This window comes from Mesocricetus auratus, unplaced genomic scaffold (assembly GCF_017639785.1).
Source record: "Mesocricetus auratus isolate SY011 unplaced genomic scaffold, BCM_Maur_2.0 Super-Scaffold_100013, whole genome shotgun sequence".
Classification (NCBI taxonomy): Eukaryota; Metazoa; Chordata; class Mammalia; order Rodentia; family Cricetidae; genus Mesocricetus; species Mesocricetus auratus.
The window spans coordinates 18768941-18794260 of record NW_024429196.1 but is presented as its reverse complement, the minus strand read 5'-3'; the positions used below and the strand labels follow the sequence as shown (position 1 = coordinate 18794260).

Here is a 25320-nt window from a genome sequence, read left to right as displayed (position 1 = left end):
TGTCTGCTCTGAGTGCCAAGCAGAGTGGCGCTTTGGAGCACTGGGTTTATTTTAAGCTTATGGCCAGTAAATTATGTAACTGACCGAGTTTCCCTTTTTTGAGTTGCCTGCTAGAAAGCTTATAGACAGATTCGTGGCTCATCTGGAGGAAGTGTATTGGCCATCACAGGGTGTGTTTCATCTTCATTTCTGCCTCCAACCCCCATATTTGTTGTTCTTTAATGTAACATTTTTTATACAATTTAAACATTATTTTAAAATGCATTCGTGAGATCTTACTTCACTGCAGGGGCATTGGCTAGCATGTGTAAGGCTCCAAACTCAACTCTGAGTACTACCAAAACCACACTATTATTCTTTCAAATTTCTTAAATTATTTCTCAAGTTTATTGAGAGGAAGGAAGGGAGTTAGAGAGGGAGGGATAGAGAATGTAGATTGTATTAGTTTCACTTGTTGTAGTCCCTATAGTTAAGAGATGTCTTAATTTTCCTAAGAAGGTACTAGTTGGGTCTACATACTCAGTTCCAGACCAGCCATGGCTACATAGTGAGACCCTATCTCAAAGGGAGGAGGGTATTAGTGATATATAATGAGTTTTCCAATGGATAAATTTTTCAACTTTTCAAGAAAGGGAAAGAGAAGTTTGGAGAGTGAATGATTACACACTGTGAGAGTAATTTGGAAATTATTAGAAGGGAAGCCACCTAAAGGCAGGATGACTGTGTTGACTGGGGGGGAAAGTGGGGGCTGGTTGATTAGATTGTTGATAAACTGTTGTGTGCTCCTCCAGGGTTGCCTTATAAAAATACTCTTGGCATGGCATAGAACAAGACGCTGAAAACAATGGCTCAGAATTTTGAAAACCTTACAATGACTTTCTTGGACACGCACAATGCTGTGGTGTGCTGGTAAATTGTGACTGTTGACCTGACTGAACTGAGAAAGCCTTAACACTTCATTAAAGTGCCCCTCTGGGTGTGTATGGTAATTTCCACACAGAATTACCTAAGGAGAGAAGACCTATTTTGAATATGGAAGGCCCTATCCCATACATAAAGCTCTGGATGGGGTAAAAGGCAAGAAAGGAGGAATCCAGCAAGGACCAATCTCCTCAATCCCATCTCCCTTTTTCCTATTCCCTCTCTCCCTCCCTACAATTTTCCTCCCACTCCCCCTCTCTTCCTCTCTCCTACCATGATGTGAGCTACCATGCCTCGGTGCTTTCCTTGCCATGATGGACCAAATCCTCTGAAACTGTAACATAAAGTAAATAATTATTTCCTTTAAGTTGTTTCACTCAGTTATTGGTCAGTGACAAAAAAAGTGTGACTAAGTTTCTTCATTTTTAACTGGAAATAAGTCAGAATTTACATTATAGGAATTGCCTAAGAATCATCTGTGTCAAGTTTCTAGTCTATATGGACTAGAACCCAGCAGGAATCGGTGCACATTAGCTTTTACTCTTCTTTCTGTTTCTACTTGAGCAAAGGATTTCTAAAAGTGTTGTCTTACAATCTTCCTATCTCCTCTTCTACAGTGTTTCCTGAGACTTAGTTTTGGGAGTAGGATTATAGATGTATTCATTGGTACTGTGCTCAGGATTTTGATTGGTTGTGATTTTCTGTAATGGTCTCCATCTGTTGCAAAGAGAAGTTTCCTTCATGATGGGTGAGGACTACACACGTCTGTAGATATAAAGATAATATTTAGAGTGTAGTTAGGAATTTTGCGGGTTTGGTAAAGTGGTTTAGATGTAGGTTCTTCTCCAAGATCCATTACTTCACTAGCTCTGGGTAGTTGACTGTTTCCAGTACCAGGAATGATTTCCCTCTTGTTGAGCGGGCCATAAGTCGAGTTAGAGAATGTTTTGTGATAACAAAGGTATGCATGCTACTACTGCACACTTAGGGTTATAGTGCCATGCTGGTCATGTTGTCATTCATAGGCATTCAAAGTGCAAGACTGTAAGAGCCAGAGAATCAGGGGGTTTCCTGTGAGACTGTGTCTCTTAGTAATGTCATAAGTTATATCCGTAAAGTGTCATCAACATGACTGCCTAAACATGATCAGAATGAAGACAGTAACAACAGACATATAAAGTGTAGTGGGGAAAGCCCACAGGCCTCAACCATATTCAAAGAACTACAAACAACTAAGGGATTTTGAGAGCAGGGGATATAGTCTTATCCAGGGAAGAGTGCAATGTGGTGGCTAGTTTTATGTCAACTTGACACAAGTTAGAGTCACTGGAGAGAAAGGATCTTCAATTGAGACAATCCCTCCATAAGGCATTTTTCTTAATTAGTGACTGGTGTGGGAGGGCCCAGACCATTGTGGGTTGGTTACCCTGGGTAGGTGGTCCTTGGTTCTATAAGAAAGCAAGACATAGGGAGCAAGCCAGTAAGCAGCACTCACTACTCCATGGCTTCTGTACCAGCTCTTTCCTGCAGGTTCCTGCCCTGTTTGGGTTCTTGTCCTTACTTCCTTGATGATTAACTGTGATGTGGAAGCATAAGCTAAATAAAAAGCCTTTCATCCCCAAGTTGCTTTGGTCAAGGTATTTTATCTCAGCAATAGTAACCTTAATCTGGACATATACCAACTCATTATCCAAAACCAAATAGCCATCCTTGTAAACATACATTGAAGTAACATTATACAGACTAAGTTGTATTTATGTATTTATATATGTATATGTATATGCACATGCATATATGCATGTACTAACAATTAATGAAAAGAGGCCATAAATTTGAAAGAGAACAAGGAAGGCTGTGAGGGTAGGTTTGGTTGGAGGAAAAGGAAAGGGAAAAATGGTGTAATTATATAATCTCAAAAAATAAAATGAGTAAAATGAAAATAGCAAATTGTTAACTCTTCAAATGAGAGTCATGGTGAAGTTAGTGGCAGGCCATTATATATATATATATATATATATATATATATATATATATGAGAGAGAGAGAGAGAGAGAGAGAGAGAGAGAGAGAGAGAGTGTGTGAGATAGAATGTTAGAGACTGTCAAGAATGTTTTGTGGCAACTTCAGAGGCAATGTGTATTTCACTTTCTTGTCATTCCAATCAAAGAGGAAATTAAAATAACCACTTGGCAGTATTTTATGCTGTGATCATCATGGATTGCTCATGAAATATTATAGTCTGAATAACATGCCTTTTTCCATCCAAAGACCAATATTCCCTTTCCTATATGCAGGTTGTATTTCTTTCCATCTATAATGAATTAAATGAATGGGTCAAATTTATTTTCGGAATAAAGGATGTGTTGTGGTGAATTTTAAGCAATGGACGGTTTGGACTTGAATGTTCCTCATTACCTGCTGATTAGCATAATGGACCTCTGCCTTTCCAAAGTGTTTCTTCTTCAGTTGGAAAGTAGTGATGTCCCCTCCATGCCCTGAACTCTGTTGGGGAAAACCAGAAGTCTTGATAGAGAGGAACTGGGCCAGAGTATGGGACGGAGGTGAATGGAAGTTTTGTTTGCTTATTTTCCTTGCATAGACTCTGAGTAAAGAGGGATATGAGGATATTAAAAGAAAATATAGTAAGCTACAAATCCAAGTACCCAATACAAAGCAGAGGGAGACACTTGGGAACCTGGATGTATTTTAATGTTTAAATGTTTTACTACTTTGTGTTGCAAAGCATGGATGTGCCCTGAGGTCAGTTTTGAGAGAATCAAAGGAGAGGGGATAGAAGTGGATTATGACATTCTTTGCAAGTTTCCTTGGACTATGTAGAAAAAAAAGGGCGTTGGGGTCAAATGACTTTCATTACAGGATTGTACTTTCTTAGATGTGATTGCATTACAAGATAAGCAGGGATTATTAGGATTATCAAGTGTTATCACACTTGAGTGTAGCATGTATTTCTTAAGCTACAATACAGTTTGTCTTCTGGGTAGTCAACCTGTGGTCAAAGGCTGCATGTAGCCAATAATAGTTATGAATGTGACCCTGTACAAAATCATAATATTACCCAAAACATTGAAGTTTTTTCTTAGGGGTGGGGTTCAATTACTTCGTTCTTAAGCATGAGCTTTGTAAATTATAATGTTGAGTCAGTCTGAAAAGGCTCGACATGCCCAAAACTTACTGGAGCTGCTGGGTGGTGGTGATGCATGCGTTTAATCCCAGCACTCAGGAGGCAGAGGCCGGGGGATCTCTGTGAGTTCAAGGCCAGCCTGGTCTACAGAACAAATTTTAAGACAGCACAGAGAAATTATAACCAAAATACTCTTCCTTCTTTTTCCCCCTCCTCTTCCTCTTCCTCCTTGTGTTTTCATGTATGTGTGACATGTATATACAGGAGTACATGGAAGACAGAGGTATACATTGGGTGTCTCTGTGTAGTCTTGAAAACCCAAAACAAAAAAAAATAACAAAAACAAAACAGAGACTTCTAGTAGTTTGGGAAGTATGACTGCGTCTCTCTCAACTACCTCATTGTTTTTCTAACTTCTGCTATTATCTGGATGTAGTCTAATTACTGAGAAAAAGATGGGTATTGTTCTGAGAAAAACAAACTTAAGAACTTTAGGCCCCGAATGTGTATATCTGTAACAATGTACCATGATGGATGGGTGTGAAGTCATCACAGGGGCTATCATGGCTTTAAGGCTGGAGACTGCCTTTGTGAAACCTTAGCCACTAAAAGAGCTGTAACCCCAAAGCAGAATCACTCCTGATGAGAAACCTTCTGTTCCACTCTAATAAGTAACTCAAGATTGTGTAGGCATTTCAAAATTAAACTTGTTTTTAACTGATGTATAAAATTATAAAAACTGGTGCTGGCAAATCACTCATCAGGTCAAGAAGTTTAGCACCATGTCTCCTGACCTAAGTTCCATCCCTAGGGCCTACATGGTGCAAGGTCAGATGTGACTCCTGCAAGCTGTCCTCTGACTTCTGTACATAATCTGTAGCACATGCATTCCCTTATGTGTGCAAAAATAAATTAGTGTAACATGGGCATGTATATGTGTTATAACTGGCAAATATTTCTGACACATGTACATGTTATGCAATATTTGAACTAGATCAAGCTTACCTCCTTGAACATTTCTCATTTGTTTATGGTGAAACATTCTAAGTACTAAATTCCTGACATATGCTGTAATAGATACCTGTAGTCACCCTGCTGTGCAGTAGCATGCTAGAAGTTCTCTCTCTGTATTTGTGTGGTATATGCATGTCTGTGCAGATATGCATATGAATGTGCTCACCCATGTATGAAGATATATGCTCACTGTGCATGCACATGTGAAGCCAGAGGTCAACCTTAGGTGACTTTATCTTTCCTATGGGATTTTTTGAAATAGGGTTTCACTGAACCAAGGGGTCATGAGTTTGGCTAGACTGGCTAGAGCGCAAGCCCCTCGGATTCACCTCTCTCTGCTTCTGTTCATCTCACTATGGTTAAAGTGGGTATCTCCATGGCAAAACATGATGTGAAGGCTGAGAACGCAAACTCAGGTGTTCATGCCATCTTCCTAGGCCTCTGTACTGGGACTTCTTGTTCCTCTGGGTAACCAATAGCACAGTTCTCAGCCCCTCTCTCTGCCCCCTCTCCTGTGTTTCTCAGCTGCTGTGAGATCATCTTTTTGCAGCTGGCTTTATTTCTCCAGTGTCATTCTTCTGAGGAGAGATACTGTCTCGGTTGCTGTGTGTTTTCTCTCTCCTCAAGAGGAATAACACACAACATGACCCATAAAGAAATAATCCCCCCATTTCATACGTTGTACCCAGGGATGAACCCCCTAGACTTTAAAATGCCTGTGGTTGGCTTCAACTTATATGTGTCTGTGGTTATTTGTAATTATTTCTATCATCCTTTCTTTATCCCTTTACAATATTTGAAATTTAAACATGCCGTAGATTATTTGAAAATTGAACCACTCATTAGGTTTACAGTGAACTCCATAAATCATCAGCTATTTGATTAACTTCATTTGATTCCATTACTAAGTAGCTGGACGTTAATTGCCAACACATCAGCCCAGTAGCTTCAGATTCCTTACTGGTTTTAGCTAATAGTCTAATATTTTTAGACCAAATTATTTAGAGAGGTTTGGTTTTCCCACTTGTTAATAAAAATAAGCAGTTATTTTTCACATTTAAAGGCTTCAGTAGTTCTCCTGTCATGCTGGGTAAAGCCTGAACTCTGCTGTGGAGTTTGGGACGCTCTGGTCTGGCACAGACTATGCTTCTGACCTGAGCTTTCTCTTCCCTTCACTTTTCTGCTCCATCTGTTCCCGCCCGTCCATTCCCACCTCCCCACATGCTCCCTTGGATACTATGAATTAATTATTCACTCCAAAAGCAATAATACCCAGGGGTATTTTTAAAATACTGGTTTCATTTCCTTAACAGAGGTCAAGGTAGCAGTAGCTTAACCACTAAGAAGTATGAGGCATGTTTCTCTTCATACTGTTGTGCCATGACAAACCACTTCCAACTGATAGGGCAGCTCCCAGTGAGAGACTGGAAACCTGGGGCTGTGTTCCCCTGGATGTGCAGTGGGCTTTTCTGTGTCCCTTCAGCAGTACACTTAGGCCAGCAGGAAAGCAGAAAGGGCAGGGGGAGGCAAGGTCCAATCCCTCTAAGGACATCTAGGGTGTTGGTACATGCCATTTTTGCTTCTTTCTCATTGGTCAGAAGCTAGTCACACATCCCCTCAGTTGCTAAGGAAGCTGGAGTATTTGTCTTAGTACAAGCTCTGTCTGTTCTGGTTACCATGGATGAAATAGCAAATGAATAATGAAGGTGCAAGTATGGATTTATTATTTTCTACATGTTGTTTACTGTGTTTAGTACTAGGAATGTACATGTAAATGAGGACTGAATTCATGGGAGAACTAAGTTTAGTTTGAAGATTTAAACCAGGCGTGGTGATATAAACCTCTAACTCCAACACCTGGAAGGTAGAGGCAGGAGGATTAGGAATTGATAACCATTCTTGTCTATGTAGCCCATAATAAATCCAAGGACATGCTGGGTGATGTGAGAGGCTGTTTCAAAAAAGCCCAGGGACTGGAGAGATGTCTCAGTATTAATAACACTTGCTGCCCCTCCAGAGCCCAGAAGTTGGGTTCCTAGCACCTGTGTCCTGTGACCCACAACTGCCTGGACTTCCACGTTCTGGGAGTCCTGACACCTGCTTCTGGTCGCCACAGGTACCCACACATATGTGGTGCACACATGTGCACAAGCATGCACATAACACACACACACACACACACACACACACACACACACACCAAGAAATAAAACACAAACCCCTAAAAATACTTGTTGCCTTCATGTGTCATGAACATGTAATTCACACACATCCTTGATTCATATAAACAGATGTATCGTGTATCTCGTCTGCTTGTAAATTTCTGTGCTGCATTTACTGCCTAGTTACCTGGCATTCCTTCTCTGCTTATTGTGCGCTGAGTGCTGCACTGCCTGCCTTGTAAAAGGAGTCCACATATCTCAGACTTTACAGAGCTTGGCATGTTCCTTTGGGAAATAGTTAGAAGCTGTTTGCCTCCTCTTCCCATTTAGCCTCGTCACTGTATTCTCTGCCCTATGCTGAAGAGAGCTCCTGAAGTCTGGTTTAGGTGTGGTGGCCCTTGCCTTACATCAACACTCGAGGGAAGTAGGTTACATGACCTCTGTGTTAAAAAGGAAGAAAAAAAGCACAGCAGATGAAATGTATTTTATTATTTCCTATCTCTAGCAAGTTAGACCAATGGTAGTAGGATAGAAGGTTCCCAGCAAATGTTTGCAGAGCCCACTTAGAGTGCTCAGCATTCTTTCTTGGGTTCTGGAATGGCAGTGTTAGTGGAATCTCTAATGAACAGGGGAATCTCTCACATACTGTGTTTAAAAAATGTCATACTTACTAACTAGCAAATTCCAAATCAAATTCAGAATCCACCAAGAGATTGCGCTTCCCTCCAGTGTTTTTATCTTATTCTTACTTTGACTTCATTTTTATTCTTTGTTTTTGTGAAATGAGTGATAAAGAGGGGTTTTGATCATCCCTACTTCCCTAGTCATCCAACTTCATGCCCCTCTCTGCCTCTCTATCTGTCCCCCTCTACTTAGGAAGGAGTTGAGAGAAGGGGAAGAAAATGATGAAAACATTGTATGAAAATTCTTAATGAAAACCTTGACTTTTAGGATTTATTACATTACTATACTTCTTACTAAAGTTTCTTAGAAACAATCAAACTGATATCCTGTGTACTAGAAATATATCTTGTACAAAAACTGTTGATCTCCCTCATAAGGTTTAATTTTAAAGTCAATTTCCAAATTAATTTAGAAATGCCTCTGACTTAATTAAAGCCGAGTTGCTCTACATCAGTGTTTCCCAACCTGTGAATTGACTCCTTTGGGGGCAGAATAACCCTTTCGCAGAGATTGCATATCATATGCTGCATGTTATATATGTACATTATAACTCATAACAGTAGCAAAATTATAGTTATGAAGTAGCAGTGAAGCCGATTTTATGGTTAGAGATTACCACAACATGAGGAACTCTATTAGTGGGTCGCAGAATTAGGAAGGTTGAGAACCCCTGCTCTATATAGTCATATTTTCCCTTAGGTCCTTCAAAAACATGGATGATTAGTATGTGATAAGGCCATAGATTTTGGGAGTCTGTGAGAAGTCCAAATTCTCAATTATACTGCTGCTACATTACCAAACACTAACCATTTGGGGTCTCAGCTCCTCTGCCAATCATATAAGAGGTCTGAATTAAAACAGAGATAGCTTCCAGTTCTCAGTCATCTCTGAGATGAAGAACAATACATGATTGTCACCAAGCTCTAAAGAAAACATGGCAAAAGATTGAGAATTAGTAAGCTCTCATTTTCCATGTGCCTAAAGAATGTGGTGATATTGTTGATCTTAGACTACGATGTGAAATTAATTAATGTACTTTCTTCAGTGATATACGGTGACTTGGGTGTGGAGGCAAACTTGGATCAATATGTGTGGTGTACTAAAAGGTTATATGAATCATTGCTTATTAGAATGGTTGATATCATCCAAATTAATAGCTGAGTCCCCAATGCCTTAATGATTCATCTTTCATGGTGTGACATGTACAAGGCCTTAGACAAAGAATGTAAAGATCAGCTCCCAGCCAGAAAACTGTGTCCTTGGGGAACGGTATAAATTATAGTCTACATGGAGTATTGACTTGTAAGCTCTCAGGCTTATGGAACATTTGGCTTATTGTGTCTAAATCATAGATGATATATTATTTAACCAATTAATTAGGTCTGACTCTGCTCACATTTGCCTGCCAGAGCTGTGTTTATTTAACATGCTTCAATGTAGAAAAATGAATCTTTGGCAACAAGCAGAAAAAAACTGTACAGCCGCAGTGGTTGAGTGAGTCAGGTCCCGAGGCTACTCCAGCAATCTTCCTTACAATTCCTTTGAAATACATACTGCAGGACAAAGCATCTCACAGTGTACAGGGTGGCTCCACAGTCCTAAGAATCCACAGTGAATTAAAGCCTAGACTCACTCATTTGTCAGTGGAAGGGGAGGAGGGAGAAGAGAGCAAATCAGATATGCCCAAAATGTTACAGAGGTACCAGTGAATCAACGATGCTGTTGCCAGTCTGTGCGTAGTGAGGAGGGCGATGTAACAGCCAAGCAGCAGCAGGAGCAGCGTTGTTCTCAGAAACAGTCACATAAACAGCAGCCAGGGTAGGCCTCCTCCCTTCCAAAGAAGCATACTGCAGCCTGGTGAAATGCAAGGCTCTGAGGTTTGAAATCTCCGGAGTTGAGCATGGCTTCGGTAAAAGCCTTGCTCAGAAACCCTGATGATCTGGACAGGCAAAACTCCTCGTTAGTAATAGTTCCTTTGGGAAGGGAAATGCTACCTTTTCTAGATTTTTGCCAGTAGGCAGCCCCCTTAAAGAAGATCTCAAATTACCTGTAAGAAATTTTAAAAAGGCAGAGAGAGAGAACAAAGTTTTGGCATGCCTGCAGAAACAGCAGTGTCTGTAAAAACTACCTAGAGACAGAAGCTAAGTGTTCATTTGCCCATGACTCTTACCTGGGAGTGGAAGGTGGGAAGAAATGGACAGTGGCCGTGACGAGACGACGAGGCACAGTACAGCTTGGTGAAGCCACGCTCTGACTGCGTTCTGCCCCCTCTTCATGCAGTGCTGCGGGCTGGTACATCGCCGGCGAGTACGGGTGTCCTATGTAAGTTTCTATTGCTGTTCAGTTGTGGGTAGGAGCTGAAAATGTAACTTGTGTCTGTCTGGTCTATGCTGCTTCTTTTGGATGCTTTAATCTCCGTGCTGAACCAAACAGAAAAATCAATCATTTGTGCCATGACTTGTCAAGGCACCTGAGGTCTATGAGATTCTGAGGTCTTTCCAGAGATGTTTTTGTGTGTTTGTCTTCTGTGCCAGGTTACTTCCATGAGGTTGGAAATAACTTGTAGAAATATTCGTTTGGTGTGTTTATGTGTGGGGCTGAGTATTGTCTCAGATATCTGTATCAGTTCAAACCAGTTGATATACTCTTTTACTTGGAGTTTTCGTATTTGAATCATGGCATGGGAAAAGAGATTATTTTCTAGATATGAAATAGTATGGAGTTTGTCAAATTACAGAGAGCCAGGGTGGCTAGTGTTAAATCCTATTTTGAAGCGCTTCAGAAAAATAGTAGATGATAATCATTTGATGGATGACACAGCTGTTGCAATAATGCCAGCGTTTCCAACGGCTTTATCATTCTGACTGTTTCTCTGAAACAGCCCTTTTTTGTAGACCTGCTGTGTTTTTGCAAAATGGCTGTCTGAGTATTTAATTCTAAAAGGCAGACTCTCACAGATACTGAAGTGTCACTGTTCGAGAGGGTTGGATGTTAATTGAAATACACTGCACTGCTCTGCTAGCGACAGGCTCCGAGGAAGCAAGGCTGGCTTTATTTTCATACTACTTCTGCGTGCAGCTTCTTTATTTTCATGGAGCGATGTGAAAGGGAGCAGGCGATTTATGCAGACTGGCCGGACCGCAGTGCTGAATGGCTTAACACTGACTTGAGATTCTTGGATGCAGAACAAATAGAAAATTGACAATGGACACTAATCAATTCTTAAGGGTATCACTAAGGAAACCTGTGACCTTGGGAGTTTGGCTAGCAGAAGAGATTCACCTGAGACCTCAGGACAAACAAGGTCAAAATCTGCTACGTTCTAAAACATAAAGTTGAAGGTGGGGGGGAGGGTGAGTGATGGGATCTCTACATTCCTATCAGAGCTGGAAGAGACCCCCTTTATTAATAATTAAGGTCTTTAAAAGTGCCCTTAACTGAAAGGGTTTTTAGAATTGTTGTAATCTCAGTGCCATTTGTGTTTTGAATGCAACAGCTGACATGTCAGGAGTAAATGTAGTTGTGAGGTAGCCAGCCAAGATATTTTAAAGACGACATCTGCAGAAATGGATGGATTTTTCCAATAGAAAAAATAATTGATTTTTAATAATATCTGGGGGAACAAGTGTCATAAACTTTTTCATATGCAAAATTGCCTAAAAATGAAAATTTTAAAATAACTTGAAGTTAAAAACCTCTATTTTCATGAATTGATGAGTTCTCTGACTTCTGTGGCTTTGTCTTTCTGTTTGTTTTTGTATTATGAATTAAAAGAAATCTATTGTAGTATATGCCTACTGTATAAGGGGTTTCTGAACAAGACTGTAATTTATATTCTGCTTGTTTTTTGTCCCTTTTCTGTGTTACACGTGTAAATACATAGAAAGAACAGACACTGCAATCTGGTTTTGTATTTTTGGAGTCATGACTAAAAAGTGTGAACACTTGTTTCTTTATAATTATCAAACTTTTTACCCTGTATTTTTGGTAAGGAGCCTTAACAATAAATAGCATATGTGTGTTTTAAAGACATTGTAAATTCATATACTTTGATCTGGGGTATGCATTTTATTTTAGAATATTTTTCTTGGGCTCTAACATGTTACCCACATGTTAACATCACAGTTTAACCTCTGGCTTTAAGTTTTCTATATAGATGTCAACTCATAGCCACAGGTAGACGAACTCTGGTTTATAGATGGCCAACTCAGGGCCGTGGGTAGGTGAACTCCAAAGCATACGCTGTTTCCTTAGAGGGAAAGAACAGCGATGTATACATCTGTGAGTGAGTCCTAGTTTGCCTGCCAAGTTGATGGATCTGAGCCGAGTCAATGAATAGCTGAGTAGAAAGCATTTCAAAAGGCAGCCCAAACCCCAGTATCTATACTAATGAATGGCGTGTTCTATTGTCATGTCTCAAATATATTTTCAATTTTGGGAAATGACAACTAAGATCATACCAGTACTAAATAAATATATATACATATATATACACATATATATATATGAATCAGATATCTATTATACACAACATTGCGCATTAAACATGTGAAGAAGATATACATGTTCAGTTGCCCATTGCATGACTGCAATTCATTTAGTGATGGATTGCACATATCATAGAAGTCTAGGCAGATTAGGATGCCTGGTGATTTGCACATCTTAATTTGTGTAAGTACACCCTATGATGCTTGTACAACTACAGGATTGTCTGGCAATGCACCCTCAGATAGGTTCTCCCTGCTAAGTGGAGTGTGTGTGTGTGTGTGTGTGTGTGTGTGTGTGTGTGTGTGTGTGTGTCTGAAAGTCTTCAATCTTCTGGGATTTTTTTCTTTCCTTTTTAATCATTTTCTTTTTAGAATGACAGCTTTGTTAAGGATTCCTCCTACTTTAGCATTGTCTTCTAGAAAGAATGGTGAACATTATGTGGGCAGCAAAGAAAGTTATATGCACGTGCCACCTTCTTTCATTTCCAGCTCTTTACCTTTCAGAGCTGTTGCTTTTACTTAGCTCTCTTCCCTCTGCTGTTCAACATTGGCTTGATATCCAAAACCTGTTTTGTGAGCAGAGAGCCCTGAGTGCAGGCTGGGAGCCCTGTTTTCTCCATAAGACTCGGGACATACAACTCTCATTTTGACATTATTATTTTTTATCTAGTCTTTATTATTGTTTATACCTAATGGTAATTTTCTTTTCTCTCTCTCTCTCTCTTTCTTTCTTTTTTTTTAGAATTTGGCTTGATACCTTAAAAGAAATCCCTATATTTGCCTAAACTGTTTTGCTGTTTCACTAAATGGTATTAAAACCTGTCAGTTTGAATAATTATTATTAATTTAAACATGGAGAGTTCTACTGTGACTTGGAAAACATTAACATTTGCATGCTTTGGGAGGAGGACTTGATTCCCATTCTGCTAAGTATTTAGCTAAAGTTCAGTGACCATCATGCTCATAGGTTCCACATTTGTAGATTTCACAGCAGAAGTTATATATGTATTGAGCCTAAACAAGTGTTTTGTCTTTCCTTGACAGTACAGTATAGCAGCTATTGACATTCATATTGTACTACATGTTAGATCACCCAGTTGTGACTTAAAGTACGTGAGAGGAGAATGGACACAGTTACATGCAAATCTCATCCCATTTTATGTAGGGGACAAACTTCCATCAATATTGGTACCCACATTGGCTGTGGGTATGAAGGACAGGCTGTACAGATGTACAGATGCAATGTACCTTGTCAAGAGTTGCTCAAGAATAGAAATGTTTGAGATTCTTGAGGCTGTCAAGTGTTTTAGTTTGGGAATATTTTCATAGATATTTTTTCCTGACTGAGCATCCCCTAATCTGAAATTCTGAAATGCTTCACAATCCAGACTCAAAATATGGGGATGAGAAACCTGCAAACAAACTCACAGGAAAGATGGGGCTAAAATTTCAAGTGCTGAGTTTGAGGAATGTGGCCAGCAGGCAGGTTGGAGTTGGAGAGAAGCCTCACCAGTTAAGAATGTGTACTGTTCTTCCAGAGGACCTGAGTTCAGTTCCCAGAACCAAGGTCTGGCAACTCACAACCACCTGTAACTCCAGCTCCAGGACTGTGATGCCCTTCCAGTCTTTTCACACATCCCCACTCACGGGTGCGCATCACCACCCACACGAAGTTGGCTTGTTGTTGTTTTGTTTTGCTTCAAAGAGACCAGTCATTGTCAGCACCTCTATTATCTCCTCTGTTCATCATTGCCCACTTCCCTTAGTGGAATCATTTACCTGACTGCTAGCATCATGGGTTAATTTTTCCTGTCTCTGACTCTTACATAATTGAATTCATATAGAATAGTTTCTCATCTCATCTACCTGTGTCACTGGTCCTTCATTTATAAGACAACTCTTTGTGATTATATATTCTTATTCTTGTGGCTATATGGTATTCCACTGTCGACTAATCAATGATTTAGTAAATCATTCTATTGTTTATGGTACCTAGGTAGCTTCCAGTTTGAAGATATTGTAAACATTATGGTTTTAAACGATTGTGATAGATGATGTTTAGACATGTAAATCTGTTGGACTTCAACCTAAAAGCAAAAGTGTCACGTCAGAGGTTGCAGTATACTCACATTCATCTCAAGTACATACTGGTAAACATTCCAAAGCATAAGTCAATTATACTCCTCCTAGCTTGCTGTGCTCTACCGGGAACATGCTTGGCTGGTGCAGCTGAGCTAGTCTGTAAGCAGAAGTATCCCCTGATGGCTTTCCTTTGCATTTCTTTAATGACTAACAAAGTCGGGCATTTGAGCATTTGGTTATCCTTTGTGTAGTACCTGTTGCAGTATCTTGCTTCTTTTCTCTTAGATTATCGGTCTTTTGAGGCAGTTTTGTGGATAAAAGAACTGATAAAGTAGTAACTGGCAATTAGCATATAATACAGCATTGGACGAGAATGTCTATAAAGAAACCCCTTAGACTGTGGAATTAGACTTGGCATAGGTTGGGATTTTGATGAGATCATTTATTTACTGTGTCATGGCAGAGAGTTTTCTTCTCTTTGAGTCTGATAATTATCCTATACAATTAGGATCACAGTAGAACATTGAAGATTTGAGAGTTAAGATAAAATAGTTTGTCAGCACCTGCATATCAACTACTGTATAGTTGTTTTTTTAAAACCCAGCAGAACTACAAGAGGACCCAGGAGGCCAATCTATAAGACAGTAGCAGAGAAGGAAGGGAGAGAAGTGATAGCTGATTATCTGGACTTGGTTGCTGCCTATATTCTTTGGTTATTACTAATAATCTCAAAAAACTTTGACAACATTTTTGTTAGACTCTAATAATTTTTTAACTTTTGCATCATTTCACTGAGATCACCATGTGTGTTAGTTCTGTGCATTTAGCATGATTCGTCATTCAAAGCTGCATGTATGATTAATACGGTTGCCTCATGCACAGTCTCTTAGAGTAACGGGTTTTGCCTGCTTTTTCATGTCATGTTAAAGAACGAATAATGAAACCGTGGAATGTACTCACGTACTTTTCCTTAGTTGTAAATAAAAATGGAATTTGCAGGAAATGGGTGGATCTGGGAAGGGTTGTACTACGTGAGATGGCACAGACTCAGAAGGACAAAAACTACATGTTCTCTCACAGGTAGATCCAACCGGGAATGTGTGTACATGAGATAAGGTGGTGTGAGAGTGGGTATAGACTGTGGAACTAACCAGGAGAGGAGGACAAGAGTGGCTTGGGGCTGTGTCGAGAAAGCAGAAAGTAATAGGGAAGAGACAATGCGGGAGGGGGGCAACAGGAGAAAAGACAAACCCCCAATCCAACTTCGGTTGAAAAGCACCAGAATAAAGCTTAATTCTTTGTATGCTGATAATAATTTGTAAACTAACCTCAGAGGTAGACAAGGTGAATTGCTGTGTCACAGGGGAGAAGCCTTCCATCAAGACACTGGTTGCTAAAGGGATGAACTGTATTGCTAAAGGGCTCAGCCTCTACTGGTAGCTGAGTCAAGCATCGAAGTGAAAGGTTTCCTTCTCTAGCTGCTGTGTTTTGCTCATCTTGCTTGGAATGTATTCCTATGGTTAAATAATTGGATTATAAATTTAATTAACATGAAAATGCTATAATGCTTTGGAGCATAAAAATCTATTGTAATTGAACTTGAGAAGAGCTGGTGTGCCAGATGATAGAGGCTGCTGGTTAGTGGGACTTTAGGTCATGTAAGGCTTGCCTTGGGATTTTTCACTCATGATTCATGCTTTTCTCCAAATGGTACCAATCCAGGGAAAGTCTAAGGTGCTCTTAAGGATGGTATTCGACTTTTAAGACCCGCCTTTTAAATCATGGTTAGGGCCATCGAGATGGCCCAGCATGTAAAGGCACATGCCACATGACCTCAGTTCAGTACCCAGGACCCACATGGTGGAAGGAGAGAACTAACTCTGCAAGCTGTCCTCTGACCTCTGAACATGATGCACTGAGACACACATACCCATACACACACCACATAAAATATATAAAATTTAATAAAAAAGGGTTTAAGTCACATTTATATATACAAGAGATTTCTGACCTTCCAGATGTGAGACATGAGTTTTAATAGCTTTTAACTTTGTCCCTATTAAAGTCCTTTATTTTACCATTAAGTTTTAATATTTTAATAATTTATTTATGTGTGGGAGAGCTACATACATCATGACAAATCTATGAAAGCCAGAGAACAAGTTGGTTCTCTCCTTCCACCAGCTGGGTCCTGAGAATTTAGCAGCAGGCACCATTACCCACTGAGCCGGCCTGACCCTTCAGTTTTTTAACGCTAGCATAGTGTCCTACTTTTCTATTTGCTAACTCATGTCCCTACATCTTGGAAGTGAGATAGTCCTTAAGAAGTATATACCTACATGGGAGCAATGTGTCTCAGCCTCAGGAATAGCAAACCTGAGCATTTAAATGGTAGGTAATAAAAGTACTATCGGATGATTTAATTTTTCAGAGCATTAAATTTTGCTTGAATTATTAGCTCCTCTCTCCAGCATTCTATCACGATGGTAGGAGATAAGTGACCATTCCATGACCATTTCATCCCATATGTATTAAGGAGCTAGAATGGGGAAATGAAATTAAGTCAACAGCTAGCCATTTCTGTGCAGGTGAGGGGATAAGCATGCTGGAGAATTTTCCAGGAAATAGTACTTCCAGTTGCTTTAAGTCTTCCCCAGCAAGTCCTGGGCCAATATTCATTTCTTCTCCTGAGAGAGACAGGTCCACATACAAATGAAAACATACTCTGAAGCAGGGATCTACATCTTGTATGCTGAAAAGGTTTGGGGAGACTTGCTCCGTTATTGTGGGACCTCAAGGTCCTTTTCATGCAATGGGGGTTACTAAGGAAGGGCTGCCTAATGGCTTCCTATGACTATTATGCATGTTGGACTATGCAAAGAATTGTGTGTCTTCGCTTCAGTGTGTGATTGTTTATTTTAGCCATCCCTGCAATGAGTACTTCACCTATGCTGAGCATGTGCCATCACTTCGGGTAGTGTGTTCACTGCTGTAAAGGGAGGGGGCTTTGTATAGTTTGTAGACCGCTGTAGACCTGCCTAAGTATTACCTACCTGTTCATTCATGGGCAATTACCCTATTCATAATATTTCCTCTGAGTGTCTCTGAAACATGTAAACATTAAGATGAAGTTGACCTCTGATCTCTGTCGTCAGAAAAGCCTACTCCAGTGGTGGAAACATAGGTGTTTATGAAACTAAACTAAATAGTTTAACAGAATCTGACAGTTGGAGAACCAACAATATGCCACCTGTAATGGAGAATACCGTGATAGCGCTAAAGATCTTACAAAAGCTAGAGCTAACATGTAGGAATTCCAGACACAGATAGTATTTTATGTGAAAATCAAGCTTCAGGACCATGTTTATAGTCTAACAATGCTTTTCCTAAAAGTTCTTAGGTTGTTATTGATTGTACATGAGAGCAGTTCACGAAGTCTATGTTGATGTGTGGGCAGCTCACAGAAAAGGGCCATAAAGATACAAGAGAGATTACTTTTCACAGGATCAAACTTTCCTAAGTAAGTTTTGTTTTTTGATAAACATTTGGTGTGATAAATAACTTTATTCCTTATCTTTTTACAGAAATACTTATAAAATATGAATTTGTAGGGTTGGAGATGTGGCTCAGGGTAGAATGATTCCCTAAAATGCACAAGGCCCTGAGTCCAATTTCCAGTACCACATAAATTATATATATTTCATAATACATATTCATTGTATAAAACTGCATATACTTAATACTTGTTTTTAAATAAGATATGTGCACTAATGCACTAGAAAATACTTAACTTGAAGTGTGTTGGGTGATAACCTTGTTTGAGAAACTGGAATGCGTGTTCAGAATACACTGGAGTCGTGGGCTATTATAGGCAGGTGTCCCATGTTCAGCAAGAGCAAATGCTCTGCTTCTCATGCGCAGTTGTTTACTTGTAACCTAGTATGTGTGCTGTCTTAGTGTCTCCTTCTCACCGCTGTCAATTTCCACCTCCACCTCATTGGCAGGTTAAGTGGCACCATCAAACTCATGCTTCTATCTGATCCAGACAATGTGGTCATTGTCCCTGTCCTTTTCCTGGAGATTCCATCCAGATAGAAGATAGCTCTGGACTCTGAATTCAAGTTTTAAGCAGCCTTAGTTATTTCCCACCCCCAAACACCACAGCAGCATCCTGACTAGCTAGCCTTCCCATCTTTCCCCTCATTCCTCACCAGCACATTCCCAACCATCCTCGGGTTGCACTGGTGTCTGTCCTCCACTTAAAACCCTCAGTGGGATGCCATTCTCTGTAAAGTTCAATGCAGTCTGAGCAGCATACTCCTGGACCCTTCATGGTCAGGCCCCAGAGAGTTTCCTCAGCTCTGGGACCATCTCACATCCCAGTGACATTGAGTACTATGCAGTCTCAAGATTCTAGGCATGTTTAGCCTCATATCAACCTCAGTGGAAGATTCTACCTGTGCTTGGCTAAGTAGCCATGTTGATTAACTCTTAAAGGCACCTCCTCTATCTGTCACACTGGGCCTTGTATTTACCTGTTCCCTCTGAACTCCACACTGTGTCTGCTCCTTTTTCACTGCTGCCATCACTATGGCCCAGCAAAAATCCTCAGCCATGGACACGCTCTCAGTAGACTTGATATGTAAGTATAAAACTAATACCAGGGAGAAACTATCAAATTCCCCTTTTCCTACTGCCACCCTCTGCTCTCACGAGTCAATGTAATATGAGATCTTCATTTTATATATGTGCAGAATTCATCAGAGATTTGCACGTACAAACAGACAAGCTTTGGCATAGTGTGCAGTTCTTGTGAATATGTATAAAGTAGAACAAAAGCTTGTTGCTGAAGTTTTAAGCTGTTTAATCAGTTTCTTCTGTTGGTCTCTTTTCACCATTTATAGTCCATTTCTTTAAAAGGTTTAAAGGAAAAAAACCAGATTCCTTCCCAAGAACAAGAAACCCTTCAAATAGAGATCTCAGAATGATGAAACTAACTAAAAACCACAAATTAACTCTATTTAAAATCTGGTCACAAAGTAGGAAAATATGATCTCTAAAGACAAACAAACAAACTTGAATTATCATTAAGCCTAACCATTTAGAAGTAAACGCACCCAGGCTGGAGAAATTGCTTGGAACATAAAAGTCCTTGCTGTTCAAGCATTAAGGCCCAAGTTCAAATCCTTAATATTCACACAAAACTAGGCATGGTTACAGATGCCTGCACCCCAGCATTGAGGAAGAAGGCAGAGACAGGAGGAGTCCAAGAGCTCACTGGCTGCCATCCCCAAAACTTCCACCTTCCAATTAATTCAATAACAGACCTTATCTCAAGGCAATAAAGTAGGGAGCAATGGATGAAGACATCAGAGCCTTTTCTGACCTCTGACTGTGCACACTTGGATGTGCACATTTGTCCACTCACAGACACACACCTCATGTGCACAGTACACAAATATGTCAATAAATAAATAAATACACCACTGGGTTTCTTATAGGAACCTTTGAAGCAAAGGCTTAATACATGTATTAAAAGTGTCCCTAGCATCCTTATGAATAAAGCCAGCAGCTCCGTTTTTAGGAGCTGTGTCATTCATCTCTAGCCCCCTCCCTTCCAAGTCTAGGCTCAGGCAGGTAGCTGCCTTTTGTGTGGATTTGCAGCCTTCAGTCGCAGCATGACCTTTCTTCTGAATAGACTGCTTCCCGGGGACTCCTGTGTTCTCTGCCTTTCTTGCTATTACATTGAGAGAGCAGCCACTCCTCTGTGAATCACCAACAGCAGCTTCCTTCTGTGTTGACTGTCTTTTGTACTTCCTTGCACTTTTATGATATGCATATGGCCCTCCCCCCCCAGGACCAAAGGAATAAAGGGTTTAAGTAATCCCTGGCTTCCAGATAGCAAACCTTAATAAAAGAGAGAGAGAGCAAAGCAACTCTGGGCTGCTCCCAAAGCACAGTCCATTCCTTGACTTCTTTTGTTTTTGTTTTCTCCCTACCCTTTCTCACTCTCCCTTCTTTATTCCTTCCCTTCTCCACCTTGTTCTCTGTAGTAGTAATGTCACAGTGAGTCCATGAAACGTCACCTAAATTCCCCCACTGCCTTCCCTATGGTCTTTCACCATCAGGATACCCCCCCAATATCAAGGTACAAGAAACACAATTGTTCCTATTCATAGAAATGCATCTCAATCTTTTTCCTACCAAGATGAATGGGGTACAGTCTAACTAGATGCAAAGAGTTCTTAGTGACTGTCAAGTGTCCCCATTAAAAGACACACAATAGGATGGCTGGAGGAGTCGATAAAAACAAATCCTATGACTGGGTAGGACTATAACTCAATGGTAGAATGCTTGTCTACCATGCATGGGGGCCTGGCTTGGGTTCAACCCCAGCCCTACAAAAGTCTGTCACCATCATCACTATCACCACAACCACCATCATGATAACCACCATCACTATCATCATGCAGCTGAAAGATATGGCATCCCCTTTTGCCTTCTCCTACAGGTTTCATTCTTCTGTATTTATAACAACTATCTAGAGTTTTTTTTTTTTGGTTTTTAGGAGACAGGGTTTCTCTGTATTGTTTTGGAGGCTGTTGGTCCAGCCTGGCCTTGAACTCACAGAGATCCGCCTGCCTCTGCCTCCCGAGTGCTGGGATTAAAGGCGTGTGCCACCACCACCTGGCCTCTCTAGAGTTTTACAGAGGCGAAATACATATGGTTTCCTAGTGGTAGATGATACAAAAACCTTTTAAATTTGAAAAATAAAATTCATTGGCAGCCTGTAGCAATATTTTCAGTGTACTCCTCGTCACTAACATTGGAAATCCTTCAGATTATTCTCAGTAAGTAAATAAGTGAGTTGTGGTCCTGCAAAATGTGAGGCAGAGGGATGACTCTTTTTAATTTGTTTTACATGATCTGCCCATGTGACGTGTGTGAGTGTGTGTGTGAGTGTGCATACACAAGTGCATGTGCACATATTCACACGCTTGTGTAGACAGAACAGACAACAGTCTCAGCTATCACCCCTCAGGAGCTATCTGCTTTGGTCTCTCACTAGACTGGAGCTCACTGAGTAGAGCAGGCTGACTAGCCAGCAGGTGTCAGATATCTTGTGCTTGCCTCTGCCTCCCCATCTCTGAGACAATCAGCACACCATTCCCAGCTTCTTTTCATATGGGCTCTGAGGATCAAACTCAGGTCGTCCTGCTTGCAAAGCAAGTACTTTCCTGACTTAGCATCCCCCCAGCCCTCTGTGATTATAATTTACACTCTTCTTTGAGTGTTTGGGAAAACAGACAAAATCACAGGATGTCTGGAGGGTTGGGTTCAAGGTGTTTCTGAGCATCTGGAGTCCTTCCTTTGTGGGCAGTCAGCCTACTTTAGGCCAATTTGTGTACAGTTATTCAAAGTTCAGGTTTCTGGGAAAGGGAGGAGAGATCAGATTGGCCCAGCTATATCTCCTCTGGCCCAAGATGAAGAGCCACTTGACTGACAACTTCAACAACCCTGCGTACTGTGGAGGACAGTGGTCTCTCAAAGGAAAATCCAAGTGTTCTTTGCAGAAAAGGGGAAACATGATCTGTGTGAATACATACTACAGAGATTCTTCATATAGGAATAAAATACAATGAAGCCATGCCTTTTTTTCCTGTTTTTTGAGACATGGTTTCTAAGTAACTTTGGAGCCTGTCCTGGAACTTGCTCTGTAGACCACAGTGGCCTTAAACTCACAGAGACTCATCTGCCTTTGCCTCCCAAGTGCTTGATTCCTGTGGGGATTTGTCATGTTTACAGTTGCTGGGAGAAATATCCTGGAAAAAGCAGCCCAAGGAAGGAATAATATGGCTCCCAATCCAAGGTGCAGGCCATCGTGGTGGGGTATCCAAAGCAACAGGAGCAAGCTTAAAGTCACCTCACAGCTAGCACTTAGGGAGTAGGGGAGAGAGGCCAATGCATGTACTCAGCTCCTTGCCCCTTTTCAGACAGTCTTAGATCCCAGCCCAGGTAATAGTTCAGCCCAGAGTGGGCAGGACCTCCCACCTCGATTAGCTGTCACAGTCATCTCCCACAGGTGTGCCCAGATGTCCATCTCCCAGGTGACTCCTGGTCTCATGGAGTTGACACTTGAGGTTAAGCTTCACACTGTTGTTAAGGCATAGGAGTAAAGCTTTCATGGAGTTCATGATGGTGGTATTGATTGGCCTGGGTTCTCTGTTATATAAATGAACGTTACGGAATGGGTAGGTAAGAGCAATGGGTTTGTGAGAAAGAGTTCAGAACTGCCTCTGCAGTGGGATTTATACCTGGCAAAAATAGAGTAAAGGCTCAATAAACATTTGAATTGAATTTAGTAATTCATGATGATAGTAAAGATCCCATTCATATATTCTGAAGGTGTGTATATCATATTGAACTACAATGTTGAATGTTATGAAAAATGTATAAAATTAGTCCAGAAACATTTAAAAAGGTGTATTGATAAGAGCCCAAATGTAGGAACTTCTGAATTCCTTTCCAGATCCAACTTTTATAGCTAGTTTATATATATAAGTCAGATTGTAGGGACTATGACAACAGCAGACTTGGCTGTCCAGAGTAGACACTGCAACTACGATAGTTCATTTCCACAATGTCTTGTTGATCTCCAAATGTAAAGTGATTATAGACGGTAAAAATAAATAGGATGTCTTTTGTAGGTGTCTGATGGGCTGTGCCTTTCCAAAGCTCATTGGCAACTTTCAATAGATCAGTATTAATTTTGCCTCAGATTTATTGACTTGCACACTTAAAAACTCTTGTTTGTACATATATTTGTGTGGTACATGAATGTGTGCTGTTTATGTCTGGGTATGCATGCATGTATGTGGAGGCCAGAGGTCTGTGTCCAGTATCTCCCTCTATTGTTCTCCGCCTTACTCTTTCCTTCATTTTGCTTTTACATCATTTGTTTCATGAGAGGGACACACGCCACAGTATGTATATGGAGGTCATTAGACAGCTCCAGGTAGTTGGCTCTCTCCTGCCACCTGGTGGGTCTCAGGCTGATCAGCACTCAGGTTGTCACTCCTGACCACAGTCACCTTCCTTTTTTTTTTTTAAATGGTAGATAGGATCTCACTGTGTAGCCCTTGCTAATTTTGAACTCACAGAAATCAACTTGCCTCTACTTTCTGACTGCTAGGATCAAAAATATGCACTCCCATATCCAGCTTCTACCTAACTGTTTTTGGTACAGGGCCCCTCACTGACCTTGCGGCTCACACGGGTGACAAGGTTAGCTATCTTTTACCCTCTAGGGATCTTCACGTCTCCAGCTCCCCAGAGCCAGAATTACAAGTGCACAGCTCCATGCCCAGCTTTTAAATGGGCACTGGGGATTGAACTGAGGTCCTTGCACTTCAGTGACAAACACTTTATCCTCTGAGCTGTCACCCCAATCCCTGCCCAGTTACCTTGATGAAAATAAATTTCACCCTTAGAAATAGAAAGAAGGCAGGGAGGTGAGAATGAAAGGAATGTGAAAAACACTCTATGAAAGTTTTCAGTATATCTGACACACCTCTCAGCACCTGTGTTATTTTGTTACTGAAAACTGATTCAATGATGGTTGTTAAAATATTACATTATTTAGTGTCAGTGTCTGTGTCTGTGTATGGGTATGTGTGTGCCATGCCATGTAAGGGTGACGAGTGGACAATTTGCTAGAGTTGGTTCTATCCTTCCACCATGTGGGTCCCAGGGATCAAACTAAGGTGGTCAGGCTTACAGCAAGCACCTCTACTCACTGAGCCATCTTCAATAGTGATTTAATAACACAAAACACCCACAACCAGCCTCTCTGTGCCTGCAGATGAGATCTGATAAAGTAACAATAGTCATTAGTAGACTGCATTGACCCTAGACATGGTTGGCCTCTGCAATTTTGTCTGGTTGAAGACAGCTAGATACAAGGTCAAACTTCTCTGTGTCCTAACATTTCCAGCAGAGTCACATATATACTGAAAAGAAATCCATGTCTTGTTTTGTATTTTTCCCTCATACAGTGCATACCTCCACCATACTTAAAATCATATAGTTTTCTTTTTGGTTTATAGACTCTTGGTCATTCTCTGTAAAGCAATCAGTCTAATGAAATTTGTATCTCTGATTGTAATCCACTCTTTACCATTTGAAATCGATAGAATTTCCATTTCTGCAACCCAAAAGCACTGACGATTTGAAATGAATCTCCAGCTCAAGAGGCAAAGCCATCCCTGCTACAGAGTACTTCTTGGATTGTTCTTGTCTTTCTTCCCTGTGAGATTTATTGCACCCCTTTCCCTACCAAACTTGACTATGTCCTGGTGATTGGCAGCACAATCAGATCAGAGAACACACCGGTGAAAGACACTGATCTGAGCTTTATTTGCCCTGCTTCTCATGAAAATGAGATGCTAAGCTGGCCTTTTCTCTCTAAGTGTCCTGGTTGTTTGGGTGTTCATGTTTGCCTGTGTTTTCAAGGCCTTGGTGAGACCCAGCCTTCATGTGTCATTTTATACTGGCGTTAAGTTGGCCAGCCATATACATGCTCTTTCTGACAGCTCTGATCCACTGATCAGTGACTGAGACATGTTAGATTCCATCCATGTGACTGCATGTGCTTCTTACCTGCCAAACCTGAGGTGATTCTGGTGGACACACTGATGAGGCATCTCCTAGCTCCCCGAATTCATTTTGCAATGTTGTCCTCTGGGTGGCTGTGCTTCTTCCTCAAGGAATAAAACTAGCTTCACAGTAAGGAAGAAGGGACGATAGACTGTAAACATGATTCCTGAAT

The 25320-nt window shown here is 40.7% G+C and overlaps 1 protein-coding gene and 1 long non-coding RNA gene across 12 annotated transcripts in view; one reads left to right on the top strand and one right to left on the bottom strand.

Annotated features, from left to right (window-relative positions):
- The window catches only part of Cacnb2 (calcium voltage-gated channel auxiliary subunit beta 2), a 327915-nt gene that overhangs the window by 111787 nt on the left and 190808 nt on the right, over positions 1–25320 (top strand). Inside the window, exon 1 of one of the 11 annotated variants that reach the window (XM_040755454.1) lies at positions 10131–10245. The exons of the other annotated variants lie outside the window; for them this stretch is intronic. Coding sequence (XP_040611388.1) covers positions 10198–10245 — 48 coding nt within the window. The 5' untranslated portion in view covers positions 10131–10197. Of the gene's footprint in view, positions 1–10130; positions 10246–25320 lie in introns of those variants that run through there. 11 annotated transcript variants of the gene reach the window in all.
- Positions 9321–10232, bottom strand: LOC121143511. The gene is made up of 2 exons (XR_005880731.1): positions 10094–10232; positions 9321–9970 (listed from the first exon to the last, which is right to left on the bottom strand). It is a non-coding gene; the product is annotated as an uncharacterized LOC121143511 (long non-coding RNA).